The 14,116-nt window shown below is 45.7% G+C and overlaps 1 protein-coding gene across 2 annotated transcripts in view; it reads left to right on the top strand.

Annotated features, from left to right (window-relative positions):
* rnf123 (ring finger protein 123) overlaps positions 1-14,116 on the top strand; it is a 283,644-nt gene that overhangs the window by 231,280 nt on the left and 38,248 nt on the right. For both annotated transcript variants that reach the window (XR_011667296.1, XM_071336894.1), the window contains exon 36: positions 12,146-12,240. Coding sequence is in view for 1 of the 2 variants with exons in the window: in XM_071336894.1 (XP_071192995.1) it covers positions 12,146-12,240 (95 nt within the window). In the remaining variant the exon portion in view is untranslated. The remainder of the gene's footprint in view (positions 1-12,145; positions 12,241-14,116) is intronic.

Below are 14,116 nucleotides of genomic sequence, written 5' to 3'. Positions count from 1 at the left end.
TCCGGGACAAGGTAGCACGTCCAGTGAACAGGTCAGGGTTCCATAGCCGCAGGCAGAACAGTTGAAACTGGAGCAGCAGCACAACCAGGTGGACTGGGGACAGCAAGGAGTCATCAGGGGAGGGAGAGGAGGGACTTAAATTCACACAGGACACCGGATAAGACAGGAGAAATACTCCAGATATAACAGACTGACACTAGCCCCCCCAACACAAACTATTGCAGCATAAATACTGGAGGCTGAGACAGGAGGGGTCAGGAGACACTGTGTCCCCATCCGACGAAACCCCTGGACAAGGCCAACCAGGCAGGATATAACCCCACCCACTTTTCCAAAGCACCGCCCCCACACCACTAGAGGGATATATTCAACCACCAACTTACTTCCCTGAGACAAGGCCGAGTATAGCCCACGAAGATCTCCCCCACGGCACGAACCCGAGCGGGGCTCAAAACCGGACAGGAAAATCACGTCAGTGACTCAACCCACTCAGGTGACGCACCCCTCCTAGGGACGGGATGGAAGAGCACCAGTAAGCCTGTGACTCAGCCCCCGTAATAAGGTTAGAGGCAAAGAATCCTGGTGGAGAGAGGGGAACCGGCCAGGCAGAGACAGCAAGGGTGGTTCGTCGCTCCAGTGCCTTTCCGTTCACCTTCACATCCCTGGGCCAGACAACACTCAATCATAGGACCTAATGAAGAGATGAGTCTTCAGTAAAGACTTAAAGGTTGAGACCGATCTCACATGGATAGGCAGACCATTCCATAATAATGGAGCTCTATAGGAGAAAGCCCTGCCTCCAGCTGTTTGCTTAGAAATTCTAGGGACAATAAGGAGGCCTGCGTCTTGTGACTATAGCGTATGTACGGCAGGATGGGTAGGAGCAAGCCCATGTAATGCTTTGTAGGTTAGCAGTAAAACCTTGAAATCAGCCCTTGCCCTAACAGGAAGCCAGGCTAGCATTGGAGTAATATGATAAAATTTTGGGGTTCTAGTCAAGATTCTATCAGCCGTGTTTAGCACTAACTTAAGTTTATTTAGTGCTTTACCTGGGTAGCCGGAAAGTAGAGCATTGCAGTAGTCTAATCTAGAAGTGACAAAAGCATGGATTAACTTTTCTGCATCCTTTTTGGCCAAAAAGTTCCAGATTTTTGCTACGATGTTACGAAGATGGAAAAAAGCTGTCCTTGAAACAGTCTTGATATGTTCGTCAAAAGAGAGATCAGGGTCCAGAGTAGAGTCCGAGGTCTTTCACAGTTTTATTTGAGACGACTGTACAACCGTCAAGATTAATTGTCAGATTCAACAGAAGATCTCTTTGTTTCTTGGGACCTAGAACAATCGTTTCTGTTTTGTCCGAGTTTACAAGTAGAAAATGTGTTGCCATCCACTTCCTTATGTCTGAAATACAGGCATCCAGGGAGGGCGTTTCATAGAAATGTACAGCTGAGATGAAAGTTAACATTATGTTTCCGAATGACATCACCAAGAGGTAAAATGTATAGTGAAAGCAATAGTTGTCCTAAAACGGAACCTTGAGGAACACCGAAATTTACAGTTGATTTGTCAGAGGACAAACCATCCACAGAGACAAATTGATATCTTTCCGACAGATAAGATCTAAACCAGGCCAGAACTTGTTTGTGTAGACCAATTTGGGTTTACAATCTCTCCAAAAGAATGTTGTGAACGATGGTGTCAAGCAGCACTAAGGTCTAGGAGCACGGGGACAGATGCAGAGCCTCGGTCTGACGCCATTAAAAGGTCATATACCAGCTTCACGAGTGCAGTCTCAGTGCTATGATGGGGTCTAAAAACAGACTGAAGTGTTTCGTATACATTGTTTGTCTTCAGGAAGGCAGTGAGTTGTGTGCAACAGCTTTTTCTAAATATGTTGAGAGGAATGGGAGATTTGATATAGACCGATTTTAGTTTTTTATATTTTCTGGGTCAAGGTTTGGCTTTTTCAAGAGAGCCTTTATTACTGCCACTTTTAGTGAGTTTGGTACATATCCGGTGGACAGGGAGCCTGTTATTATATTCAACATAGGAGGGCCAAGCACAGGAAGCAGCACTTTCAGTAGTTTAGTTGGAATAGGGTCCAGTATGCAGCTTGAAGGTTTAGAGGCCAAGACTATTTTCATCAATGTGTCAAGAGATATAGTTAAAAAATAAAAAACATGACTAGAAGCTCAAAAGATGAAAACAAAGTCATTTTTTTTTGTAAATTGAAATTTGCTATTGCAACACCTCCTCCTTTGTAGATAGTCACTTATAGTCACCAGGATTCCTCATTTAACACAGTCAATTCATCAGGCTTCAATTCAACCATGTTTCAGTCAGGCCAATCACATGAAGACTATGATCAGTGATTAGTTCATTGACTATGACTGCCTTGGAAGTGAGGGATCTAACATTAAGTAGCACTATTTTGAGATGTGAGACATCACGATCTCTTTCAATAATGACAGGAATGGAGGAGGTCTTTATTCCAGTGAGATTGCTAAGGCGAACACCGCCATGTTTAGTTTTGCCCAACCTAGATCGAGGCACAGACACGATCTCAATGGGGATAGCTGAGCTGACTACACTGATTTGTGCTAGTGGCAGACTCCACTAAACTGGCAGGCTGGCTAACAGCCTGCTGTCTGGCCTACACCCTATCTCATTGTGAAGCTAGAGCCCTGTCCATGTTCATAGATAAGATGAGAGCACCCCTCCAGCTAGGATGGATTCCGTCACTCCTCAGCAAGCCAGGTTTGGTCCTGTTTCTGGGTGAGTCCCAGAAAGAGGGCCAATTATTTACAAATTCTATCTTTTGGGAGGGGCATAAAACAGTTTTCAACCAGCGATTGAGTTGTGAGACTCTGCTGTAGAGCTCATCACTCCCCCTAACTGGGATGGGGCCAGAGACAATTACTCGATCCCGACACATCTTTCTAGCTGATTTACACGCTGAAGCTATGTTGCGCTTGGTGACCTCTGACTGTTTCATCCTAACATCGTGGATAACGATATCTCTATACTCTCTACACTCGCCAGTTTTAGCCTTAGCCAGCACCATCTTCAGATTAGCCTTAACGTCAGTAGCCCTGCCCCCTAGTAAACAGTGTATTATCATTGGATTATTCTTTTTAAGTCTAATACTGCGGGTAATGGAGTCGCCAATGACTAGGGTTTTCAATTTGTCAGAGCTAATGGTGGGAGGCTTCGGCATCTCAGACCCCGTAACGGGTGGAGGAGAGACCAATGGAGGCTCGGCATCTGACTCCGACTCGTTGCTTAATGGGGAGAACCAGTTGAAAGTTTCTGTTGGCTGAATGAGCGACACAGGTTGAAAATGCCGTCAGCATTTCCTTCCAGAAGCCATGAGAAAGTTGTCCGGCTGCGGGGACAGTGCGGGGGGATTTATACTAACGTTACTATCTGTACTTACTGGTGGCACAGATGTTGTTTCATCCTTTCCTACACTTAAATGACCCTTGCCTAACGATTACGTCTGAAGCTGGGCTGGCAGCACGGCTATCATCGCCATAAGGTGATCGTTCTCCTGTATATTATGAGTACAGCGACGGCAATTAGAAGGCATAATGTTAATGTTACTACTTAGCTTCGGCTGGTGGAGGTCCTGTAGAACCAGGTCCAGATAAAGCGTCCAGGGTGAAAAAGTTGAATGAAAAAAGTAGAGCGAGGGGGGGGGGGGAATTAAAAAGTAAAATTCTTAGCAATGTTGTGCTGCTATTTTTAATGACTTGGCCAAAGCTTTTGTTGCTGTAGACCATTCCATTCTTGTGGACTGGCTAAGGACTATTGGTGTGTCTGAGGGGTCTTTGGCCTGGTTTGCTAACTACCTCTTTCAAAAAGTGCAGTGTATGAACATCTGCTGTCTTATCCACTGTCTGTCACAAAGGGAATACCCCAAGGCTCGGTCCTAGGCTCCACGCTCTTCTCAATTTACATTAACAACATAGCTCAAGCGGTAGGAAGCTCTCTCATCCGTTTGTTTGCAGATGATACGGTCTTATACTCAGCTGGCACCTCCCCGGATTTTGTGTTAAACGCTCGACAACAAAGCTTTCATAGTGTCCAACAAGCTTTCTCTACCCTTAACCTTGTTCTGAACACCTCCAAAACAAAGGTCATGTGGTTTGGTAAGAAGAATGCCCCTCTCCCCACCGGTGCGATTACTACACTACCTCTGAGGGTTTAGAGCTTGAGATAGTCACCTTATACAAGTACTTGGGACTATGGCTAGACGATACACTGTCCTTCTCATTACATATCAAAGCTGCAGACTAAGGTTAAATCTATACCTGGTTTCCTCTATCGAAATCGCTTCTCTTTCACCCCAGCTGCCAAACTAACCCTGATTCAGATGACCATCCTACCCATGCTAGATTACGGAGATGTAATTTATAGATCGGCAGGTAAGGGCGCTCTCGAGCGGCAAGATGTTCTTTACCATTCGGCCATCAGATTTTCCACCAATGCTCCTTATAGGACACATCACTGCACTCTATACTCCTCTGTAAACTGGTCATCTCTGTATACCCATCGCAAGACCCACTGGTTGATGCTTATTTATAAAACCCTCTTAGGCCTCACTCTCCCCTATCTGAGATGTCTACTGCAGCCCTCATCCTCCACATACAACACCCGTTCTGCCAGTCACATTCTGTTAAAGGTCCCCAAAGCACACACACCCTGGGTCGCTCCTCTTTTCAGTTCGTTGCAGCTAGCGACTGGAACGAGCTGCAACAAACACTCAAACTGGACAGTTTTATCTCCGTCTCTTCATTCAAAGACTCAATCATGGACACTCTTACTGACAGTTGTGGCTGCTTCGTGTGATGTATTGTTGTCTCTACCTTCTTGCCCTTTGTGCTGTTGTCTTTGCCCAATAATGTTTGTACCATGTTTTGTGCCGCAACCATGTTGTGTTGGTACCATGTTGTTGTCATGTTGTGCTGCTGCCATGCTGTGTTGGTACCATGTTGTTGTCATGTTGTGCTGCTGCCATGTTGTGTTGGTACCATGTTGTTGTCATGTTGTGTTGCTACCATGCTGTGTTATGTTTTGCTGCCTTGCTATGTTGTTGTCTTAGGTCTCTTTTTGTCGTGTTGTTGTCTTTCTTGTTGTGATGTATGTTTTGTCCTATATTACATTTTTTATTTTAATCCCAGTCCCCGTCCCCGCAGGAGGCCTTTTGCCTTCTAGTAGGCCGTCAATGTAAATAAGAATTTGTTCATAACTGTCTTACCTTGTTAAATAAAGGTAAAATAAAAATGTAAAAAAGCCAATAACAGCTAGTTTCCCCTCCCCACTCAGACCACTCCCAGACAGTCTAAGCGAAATTCTTGCTTGAGAAATTGCTCTTTGCAAAGAAGCTATTTTATATATTTTTGACCATTTTAATTTAAAACAATCAGTTCTTAATTGTTACCCTTAATTCACATACAGAAAGTATTCATACCCCTTGACATATTCTACATTTTGTTTTTACAGCCTGAATTCAAAATGAATTTAAAAAAGAATAATTCACCCATCAACACACAACACACAAAGTGAAAACATGTTTTTTGAGGTTTCACATTTATTGAAAATGAAATAAATAAATATCTAATTTACATAAGTATTCACACCCCTGAGTCAATACTTTGTAGAAGCACCTTTGGCAGCGATTACAGCTTTGAGTCGTCTTGGGTATGTCTGTATCAGCTTTGAGTCGTCTTGGGTATGTCTGTATCAGCTTTGAGTCGTCTTGGGTATGTCTGTGTCAGCTTTGAGTCGTCTTGGGTATGTCTGTGTCAGCTTTGAGTCGTCTTGGCTATGTCTGTGTCAGCTTTGAGTCGTCTTGGCTATGTCTGTGTCAGCTTTGAGTCGTCTTGGCTATGTCTGTGTCAGCTTTGAGTCGTCTTGGCTATGTCTGTGTCAGCTTTGAGTCGTCTTGGCTATGTCTGTCAGCTTTGAGTCGTCTTGGGTATGTCTGTATCAGCTTTGCACGTCTGGATTTGGGGAATTTCTCCCATTCTTCCTTGCAGATTTTCTCAACTCTTAAGTTAAACGGAGAGTGGCAGTGAACTGTTGGAATACAAATCTTTGCCCCCAGTCTAAGGTCGTTTGCACGCTGAAGCAGGTTTTCATTAAGGATTTGCCTGTATTTGGCTCCGTTCATTGTTCCCTCTATCCTTACCAGTCTCCCAGTCCCTGCCACTTAAAATTATCCCCATAGCATGATGCTGCCACCATCATGCTTCACGGTAAGGATGGTGTGAAATGGGTGATGAGCTGTGCCTGGTTTACTCCACACATAGCACTTTGCATTCAGGCCAAAGAGTTACATTTTCTCACTCATTAGAGCACAGAATATTTTTTGCCTTATTCTCGGAATCTTTCCTTTTTGCAAATGGACTCCGGTGGGCTGTCGTGCCTTTTTCTCAGCTGTTTCTCAGCTGTCTGGCCACTCTCCCATAAAGCCCAGATTGATGAAGTGCTATAGAGACTGTTGTCCTTCTGGCAGGTTCTCCCATTTCAGCCCTGTGACTGTAGTTCTGTCAGGGGTCATTGGGTTCTTGGTCACCTCCCTGACCAAGGTCCTTCTTGCCTAGTCGCTCAGTTTGGTTGGACGGCCAGCTCTAGGCAGTCTGGGTAGTCTGGGTATTTCCAAATGATGGAGAACACCGTGCTCTTGGAAACTTTCAACACTCTAGAAATTGTTTCATATCCTTCCCCAGACATGCCTCATCACAATTATATATTGTAGATCTTGGACAATAGTTTCTGCTCTGACGTGCACTGTCAACTATGGGACCTTATATAGACAGGTGTTTTTTTTCTAAATAATGTCCAAACAATTGAATTGGCCACAGGTGGACTCCAGTCAAGTTGTAGTGGCATCTTAAGAACATTGGATTCAGCTCAATATGGAGTGGCATAGCAAAAAGGGTGTGAATATTAATATGTAAGATATTTCTGTATTTCATTTTCAATAAATGGGTTATTTTACGTAGATGGGTGAGGGGGAAAAAAAGAATCTATAGAATGCATTTTGAATTCAGGATGTAACCTAACAAAATATGGATTAAGTCAAAGGGTATGAATACTTTCTGAAAAATGTGGATCCGAGTGACCCAGAGATGCAAATTCTTGCCCTACTCCCCAACCCTTCAGAAACCTGCCTATATATATATATATATATATATATTCTTCCTCTGTGTCTTGCTACGTTCCACCTAAATGCACTATGGCAAGGACATGGCCAAGTTCACAAACAGAGAGGGTGAGGAGAGGGAGGGGAGGAAGAGGAGAGGGTTAGTGGCGGGAGGCATCGCCTCTGTCCCATCAGCTGCTGCTGCTAACACGGGTTATTTTCATCAGCACCCCCCACCTCCCCCTTCTCTCCCTCCCTCTCTCCTTCCCCCTCTCTCCTCATTTGTTTGTAAAAACAGTCCTTGTGGCTCTGCTTTCTCACTGGGCTTGGCTCTGGGCTCTAGGGTTGGCTCTGAGATTACAACAAATTATTCTAATAGTACAGTTAAAAATGGATGATGATGGTGGAACCACAAATTAATAATACAATGAGGAATTCTTCAAATTCTCTAGGTTGAAAAAATATTGATTTTTATGAATGATGATGATGATGATGATAATAGTATAATGTGCCGAACGAAGACCATATTTATTGTTCAGTCATGTGCTGAACTGAAGGACAGGTTCCTGCCTCTCTCCAAGGGTATCGGAGCTGTGAAGACAGTCGACCAGCCAGGCGGACAGTAATACATTATAGATGAGCGTCTCAGATGGTACGCAGCATTAAACACACAGCAGCCACTAGAAAGAAGAGAAAGAAGAGGAGAGGAGGCTGATGGACATTTATCCACTTCAAACATGTTTAAATATCTCTCCATCTCTCTCAATGGCCATGCTGCCAGTCAGGACTCTACTCCTCCTCCTGTTCCTCCTCCTCCTGTTCCTCCTCCTCCTGTCCCTCCTCCTCCTGTTCCTCCTCCTCCTGTCCCTCTTCCTCCTGTCCCCCCTCCTGTCCCTCTTCCTCCTGTCCCCCCCTCCTCCTGTCCCTCTTCCTCCTGTCCCCCCTCCTGTCCCTCTTCCTCCTGTCCCCCCTCCTCCAGTTCCTTCTCCAGTTCCTCCTCCTCCTCCTGTCCCCCCTCCTCCTCCTGTCCCCCCTCCTCCTCCTGTCCCCCCTCCTGCTGTCCCCCCTCCTGCTGTTCCTCCTCCTGTCCCCCCTCCTCCTGTCCCCCCTCCTCCTGTCCCTCTTCCTCCTGTCCCCCCTCCTGTCCCTCTTCCTCCTGTCCCCCCCTCCTCCTGTCCCTCTTCCTCCTGTCCCCCCTCCTCCAGTTCCTCCTCCAGTTCCTCCTCCAGTTCCTCCTCCTGTCCCCCCTCCTCCTCCTGTCCCCCCTCCTCCTCCTGTCCCTCCTCCTCCTGCCCCCCCTCCTGCTGTCCCCCCTCCTGCTGTTCCTCCTGCTGTCCCCCCTCCTGCTGTTCCTCCTCCTGTCCCCCCTCCTCCTGTCCCCCCTCCTCCTGTCCCCCCTCCTCCTCCTGTTCCCCCTCCTGTTTCTCCTCCTGTCCCCCCTCCTGTTTCTCCTCCTGTCCCCCCTCCTGTTTCTCCTCCTGTCCCCCCTCCTGTTTCTCCTCCTGTCCCCCCTCCTCCTCCTGTCTCTCCTCTTGTCCCTCCTTTTCCTCCTCTTCCTGTTCCTCCTCCTCCTTTCCCTCCTCCTGTTCCTACTCCTGTCCCTCTTCCTGTCCCCCCTCCTCCTGTCCCCCCTTTTGTCGCTCCTCCTCCTCCTGTTCCTCCTCCTCCTCCTGTCCCTCCTCTTCCTGTCCCTCCTCCTCCTGTTCCTGTTCCTCCTCCTCCTGTCTCCCCTCCTCCTCCTGTTCCTCATCCTCCTGTTCCTCCTCTTCCTGTTCCTGTTCCTCCTCCTCCTGTCTCTCCTTTTGTCCCTCTTCCTGTCTCTCCTCTTGTCTCTCTTCCTGTCCCCCCTTTTCCTCCTCCTCCTGTCCCTCCTCCTGTCCCCCCTCCTGTTCCTATTCCTCCTGTTCCTATTCCTCCTGTTCCTATTCCTCCTGTCCCTCTTCCTGTCCCCCCTTTTGTCCCTCCTACTCCTCCTGTTCCTCCTATCTCTCCTCCTGTCGCTCCTCCTGTTCCTCCTCCTCCTGTCCCCCCTCCTCATGTTCCTCCTCCTGTTCCTCCTCCTCAAATAAAATACAATTTTATGGTCACATACACATGGTTAGCAGATGTTAATGCGAGTGTAGCGAAATGCTTGTGCTTCTAGTTCCGACAGTGCAGTAATATCTAACAAGTAATCTAACAAATTCACAACGGGATGGAATAATAAGGGATGGAATAAGAATATGTACATATAAATATATGGATGAGCGATGGCCGAACGGCATAGGCAAGATGCAGTGGATGGTATAGAATACAGTATATACATATGAGATGAGTAATGTAGGATATGTAGACATTATTAAAGTGGCGTTATTTAAAGTGACTAGTGATGCCTTTTATTAAATCCATTTATTAAAGTGGCATGAGATTTGAGTCTGTATGTTGGCAGCAGCCACTCTGTTAGTGATGGCTATTTTACAGTCTGATGGCCTTGAGAGAGAATGTGTTTTTCAGTCCTCCTCCTGTCCCTCCTCCTCCTGTCCCTCCTCTTTTCCCTCCTCCTCCTGTCCCTCCTCCTCCTCTTTTCCCTCCTCCTGTCCCTCTTTTCTCTCCTCCTGTCCCTCTTTTCCCTCCTCCTGTCCCTCTTCCTGTCCCTCCTCTTTTCCCTCTTCCTGTCCCTCCTCTTTTCCCTCTTCCTGTCCCTCCTCTTTTCCCTCCTCCTCCTGTCCCTCCTCTTTTCCCTCCTTCTCCTCCTGTCCCTCCTCCTCCTCTTTGCCTTTTGAGTAAGTTCCCATAAATATTCCAATATAAGTATTAGAGGTCGACCGAATAATTAGGGCCGATTTCAAGTTTTCATAACAATCGGTAATAGGTATTTTTGTATTCCAATTATTACCGATTACATTGCAATCCACGAGGAGACTGCGTGGCAGGCTGACCACCTGTTACCCGAGTGCAGCGTCAAAAGGACCTTGTGGCTGCAATGAGCCAATGTAAGTTGCTAGCTAGCATTAAACTTATCTTATAAAAAACAATACATCTTAACATAATCACTAGTAATCAATAATCAACCACCTGGCTCGTTGCGAACTGTGTGAAGACCATTTCTTCCTAATAAAGACCGTAATTAATTTGTTAGAATTGTACATAATTATGACATAACATTGAAGGTTGTGCAATGTAACAGGAATATTTAGATTTATGGATGCCACCCGTTCAATAAAATACAGAACGGTTCCGTATTTCACTGAAAGAATAAATGTTTTGTTTTAGAAATGATAGTTTCCGGATTTGACCATATTAATGACCTAAGGCTCGTATTTCTGTGTGTTTTTATTATATTATAATTAAGTCTATGATTTGATAGAGCAGTCTGAGCGGTGGTAAGCTCGTAAGCATTCATTCAAGCAGGATGAGAGGAGAGCTGTTCTCTTGAGCTTGGGATTCAGACTGAAAGATTCAGGAGGAGAGGAGAGTTGTTCTCTTGAGCTGGGGATTCAGATGGAACGATTCAGGAGGAGAGGAGAGTTGTTCTCTTGAGCTGGGGATTCAGATGGAACGATTCAGGAGGAGAGGAGAGTTGTTCTCTTGAGCTGGGGATTCAGATGGAACGATTCAGGAGGAGGGGAGAGTTGTTCTCTTGAGCTGGGGATTCAGGCGGAACGATTCAGGAGGAGAGCTGGGGCATGGGATGTTGCTCTCTTGAATGATGCGTGTGTTAGATGTTTAATCTTTGAGAGATTTTACTATTTTGTATTTAAGAAAAATTTGTTATCTTTGTTTAATATCTCTGTTTACTGTGTAAAATGAGTGATGTAATGTGTCGTTCCCCAACTAACTCCATCTAACTGTAAGCTGTGTCGTTCCCCAACTGTAAACTGTGTCGTTCCCCAACTAACTCCATCTAACTGTAAGCTGTGTCGTTCCCCAACTGTAAACTGTGTCGTTTCCTAACTGTAACTCCATCTAACTGTAAGCTGTGTCGTTCCCCAACTGTAAGTCCATCTAACTGTAAGCTGTGTCGTTCCCCAACTGTAACTCCATCTAACTGTAAGCTGTGTCGTTCCCCAACTAACTCCATCTAACTGTAAGCTGTGTCGTTCCCCAACTAACTCCATCTAACTGTAAGCTGTGTCGTTCCCCAACTAACTCCATCTAACTGTAAGCTGTGTCGTTCCCCAACTAACTCCATCTAACTGTAAGCTGTGTCGTTCCCCAACTAACTCCATCTAACTGTAAGCTGTGTCGTTCCCCAACTGTAACTCCATCTAACTGTAAGCTGTGTCGTTCCCCAACTAACTCCATCTAACTGTAAGCTGTGTCGTTCCCCAACTAACTCCATCTAACTGTACGCTGTGTCGTTCCCCAACTGTAACTCCATCTAACTGTAAGCTGTGTCGTTCCCCAACTAACTCCATCTAACTGTAAGCTGTGTCGTTCCCCAACTAACTCCATCTAACTGTAAGCTGTGTCGTTTCCTAACTGTAAACTGTGTCGTTCCCCAACTAACTCCATCTAACTGTAATCTGTGTCGTTCCCCAACTAACTCCATCTAACTGTAAACTGTGTCGTTCCCCAACTAACTCCATCTAACTGTAAACTGTGTCGTTCCCCAACTAACTCCATCTAACTGTAAGCTGTCGTTTCCCAACTGTAACTCCATCTAACTGTAAGCTGTGTCGTTTCCTAACTGTAAGCTGTGTCGTTTCCTAACTGTAAGCTGTGTCGTTTCCTAACTGTAAGCTGTGTCGTTTCCTAACTGTAACCTGTGTCGTTTCCTAACTGTAAGCTGTGTCGTTTCCTAACTGTAAGCTGTGTCGTTTCCTAACTGTAAGCTGTGTCGTTTCCTAACTGTAAGCTGTGTCGTTCCCCAACTGTAAGCTGTGTCGTTTCCTAACTGTAAGCTGTGTCGTTTCCTAACTGTAAGCTGTGTCGTTTCCTAACTGTAAGCTGTGTCGTTTCCTAACTGTAAGCTGTGTCGTTTCCTAACTGTAAGCTGTGTCGTTCCCCATGCAGACACAGACTACATCCACGAGGAGGAAGAGCAGAAGGTGGAACAGATGTTAGCCTTCCTGACTATAGAGTCCAAGCAGGCCGCAGCCAGTACAGCAGTGAGTATATTATACTACACTATACTACACTATACTACAATATACTACACTCTAGTACCTTCCTGACTATAGAGTCCAAGCAGGCCGCAGCCAGTACAGCAGTGAGTATATTATACTACACTATACTACACTCTAGTACCTTCCTGACTATAGAGTCAAAGCAGACCGCAGCCAGTACAGCAGTGAGTATATTATACTACACTATATTACACTCTAGTACCTTCCTGACTATAGAGTCCAAGCAGGCCGCAGCCAGTACAGCAGTGAGTATATTATACTACACTATACTACACTACACTTTACTATACTCTCTCTCTCTACTGTGGTCTCGCTGTAATGGAATGGGTGTGGAATGGACTCCATCTCTCTCTCTCTCTCTCTCTGCTTTTCTCAACTGTGGTCTCGCTGTAATGGAATGGGTGTGGATTCCTCTTCTCTTGCCCTTTTGGTCTGTCCTCGTCCTCCTCTCTGGAGTTCCCATTGAGGACAACTCAGAGTGCTGCTGCATTAGTCAGGAGAAAACAGTAAACATTCCCCTTCTCTCTCCCCCCCCCCCCCCCCCCTCTTCAGTGGGAAATATGATACGCTATGCTTTTCCCTAATGCAGGCCAGATTCTGAGACGGACAGATGGAGGTCTTCAGTTCTTTGTTTGAAGTTGAAAGTTAAATGCGGTAAATGATCCTTTATACAGTTGATTAATCTCCATTTTTTTATTTTTGTTTTTATTTAACCTTTTATTTCACTAGGCAAATCAGTTAAGAACAAATTCTTATTTGCAATGACGGCCTACCGGAGAACGAACAGTGGGTTAAATGCCTTGTTCATGGGCAGATTTTTTTACCTAGTCAGCTCGGGGATTCGACCCAGCAACCTTTCGGTTACTGGCCCAACGCGCTAAACACTAGGCTACCTGCCGCCCCTAAATTCTAAAGTGGTGCTAAGGTCTGATAAAGGATACCGTAGAAGTGCAGTTCTATTGTCCCTTTGGTTGAATGGAATGAACCTCTGTCTTCATTGAAAACAATCAAAATGAAAGTCGCTGCATCTTAGAAAAGCTTAACCTTTTTGCAGGTTGACGGAGACCACTTTGTCTGTCTGTCTGACCACTGACTCAGTCAGTTTAAGGCAAATGTTCTTCATAGCTTTGTTTCAAGTCCAAAGTCATATGCACTTAACGTACAGTTCACTCGGTTCATTTATGATGTGAAGTGGCACTGAGGTCTGATGAAGGACGCTCTAGAAGTATTATTTAGTTTATTATTTTGGCTGAAAGAACAGAGATCTTTAATCTCTGTTTTCATTGGAAGCAACAGTAATATGTCCACTGGCTAGACACTGACTGGACACTGACTAGACACACTGACTAGACACTGACTGGCACACTGACTGGCACACTGACTGGACACACTGACTGGACACACTGACTGGACACACTGACTAGACACACTGACTAGACACACTGACTAGGCACACTGACTGGACACACTGACTGGACACACTGACTAGACACACTGACTGGACACACTGACTGGACACACTGACTGGACACACTGACTAGACACACTGACTGGACACACTGACTGGACACACTGACTAGACACACTGACTAGACACACTGACTAGACACACTGACTAGACACACTGACTAGGCACACTGACTGGACACACTGACTAGACACACTGACTAGACACACTGACTAGACACACTGACTGGACACACTGACTGGACACACTGACTAGACACACTGACTAGACACACTGACTAGGCACACTGACTAGGCACACTGACTGGACACACTGACTAGACACACTGACTAGACACACTGACTAGGCACACTGACTAGGCACACTGACTGGACACACTGACTTGGCACA

The sequence above is a fragment of the Salvelinus alpinus genome, chromosome 12 (assembly GCF_045679555.1).
Source record: "Salvelinus alpinus chromosome 12, SLU_Salpinus.1, whole genome shotgun sequence".
In the NCBI taxonomy this organism is placed as follows: domain Eukaryota; kingdom Metazoa; phylum Chordata; class Actinopteri; order Salmoniformes; family Salmonidae; genus Salvelinus; species Salvelinus alpinus.
The sequence above is the reverse complement of the archived record's forward strand: the minus strand, read 5'-3'. Positions and strand labels throughout refer to the sequence as shown.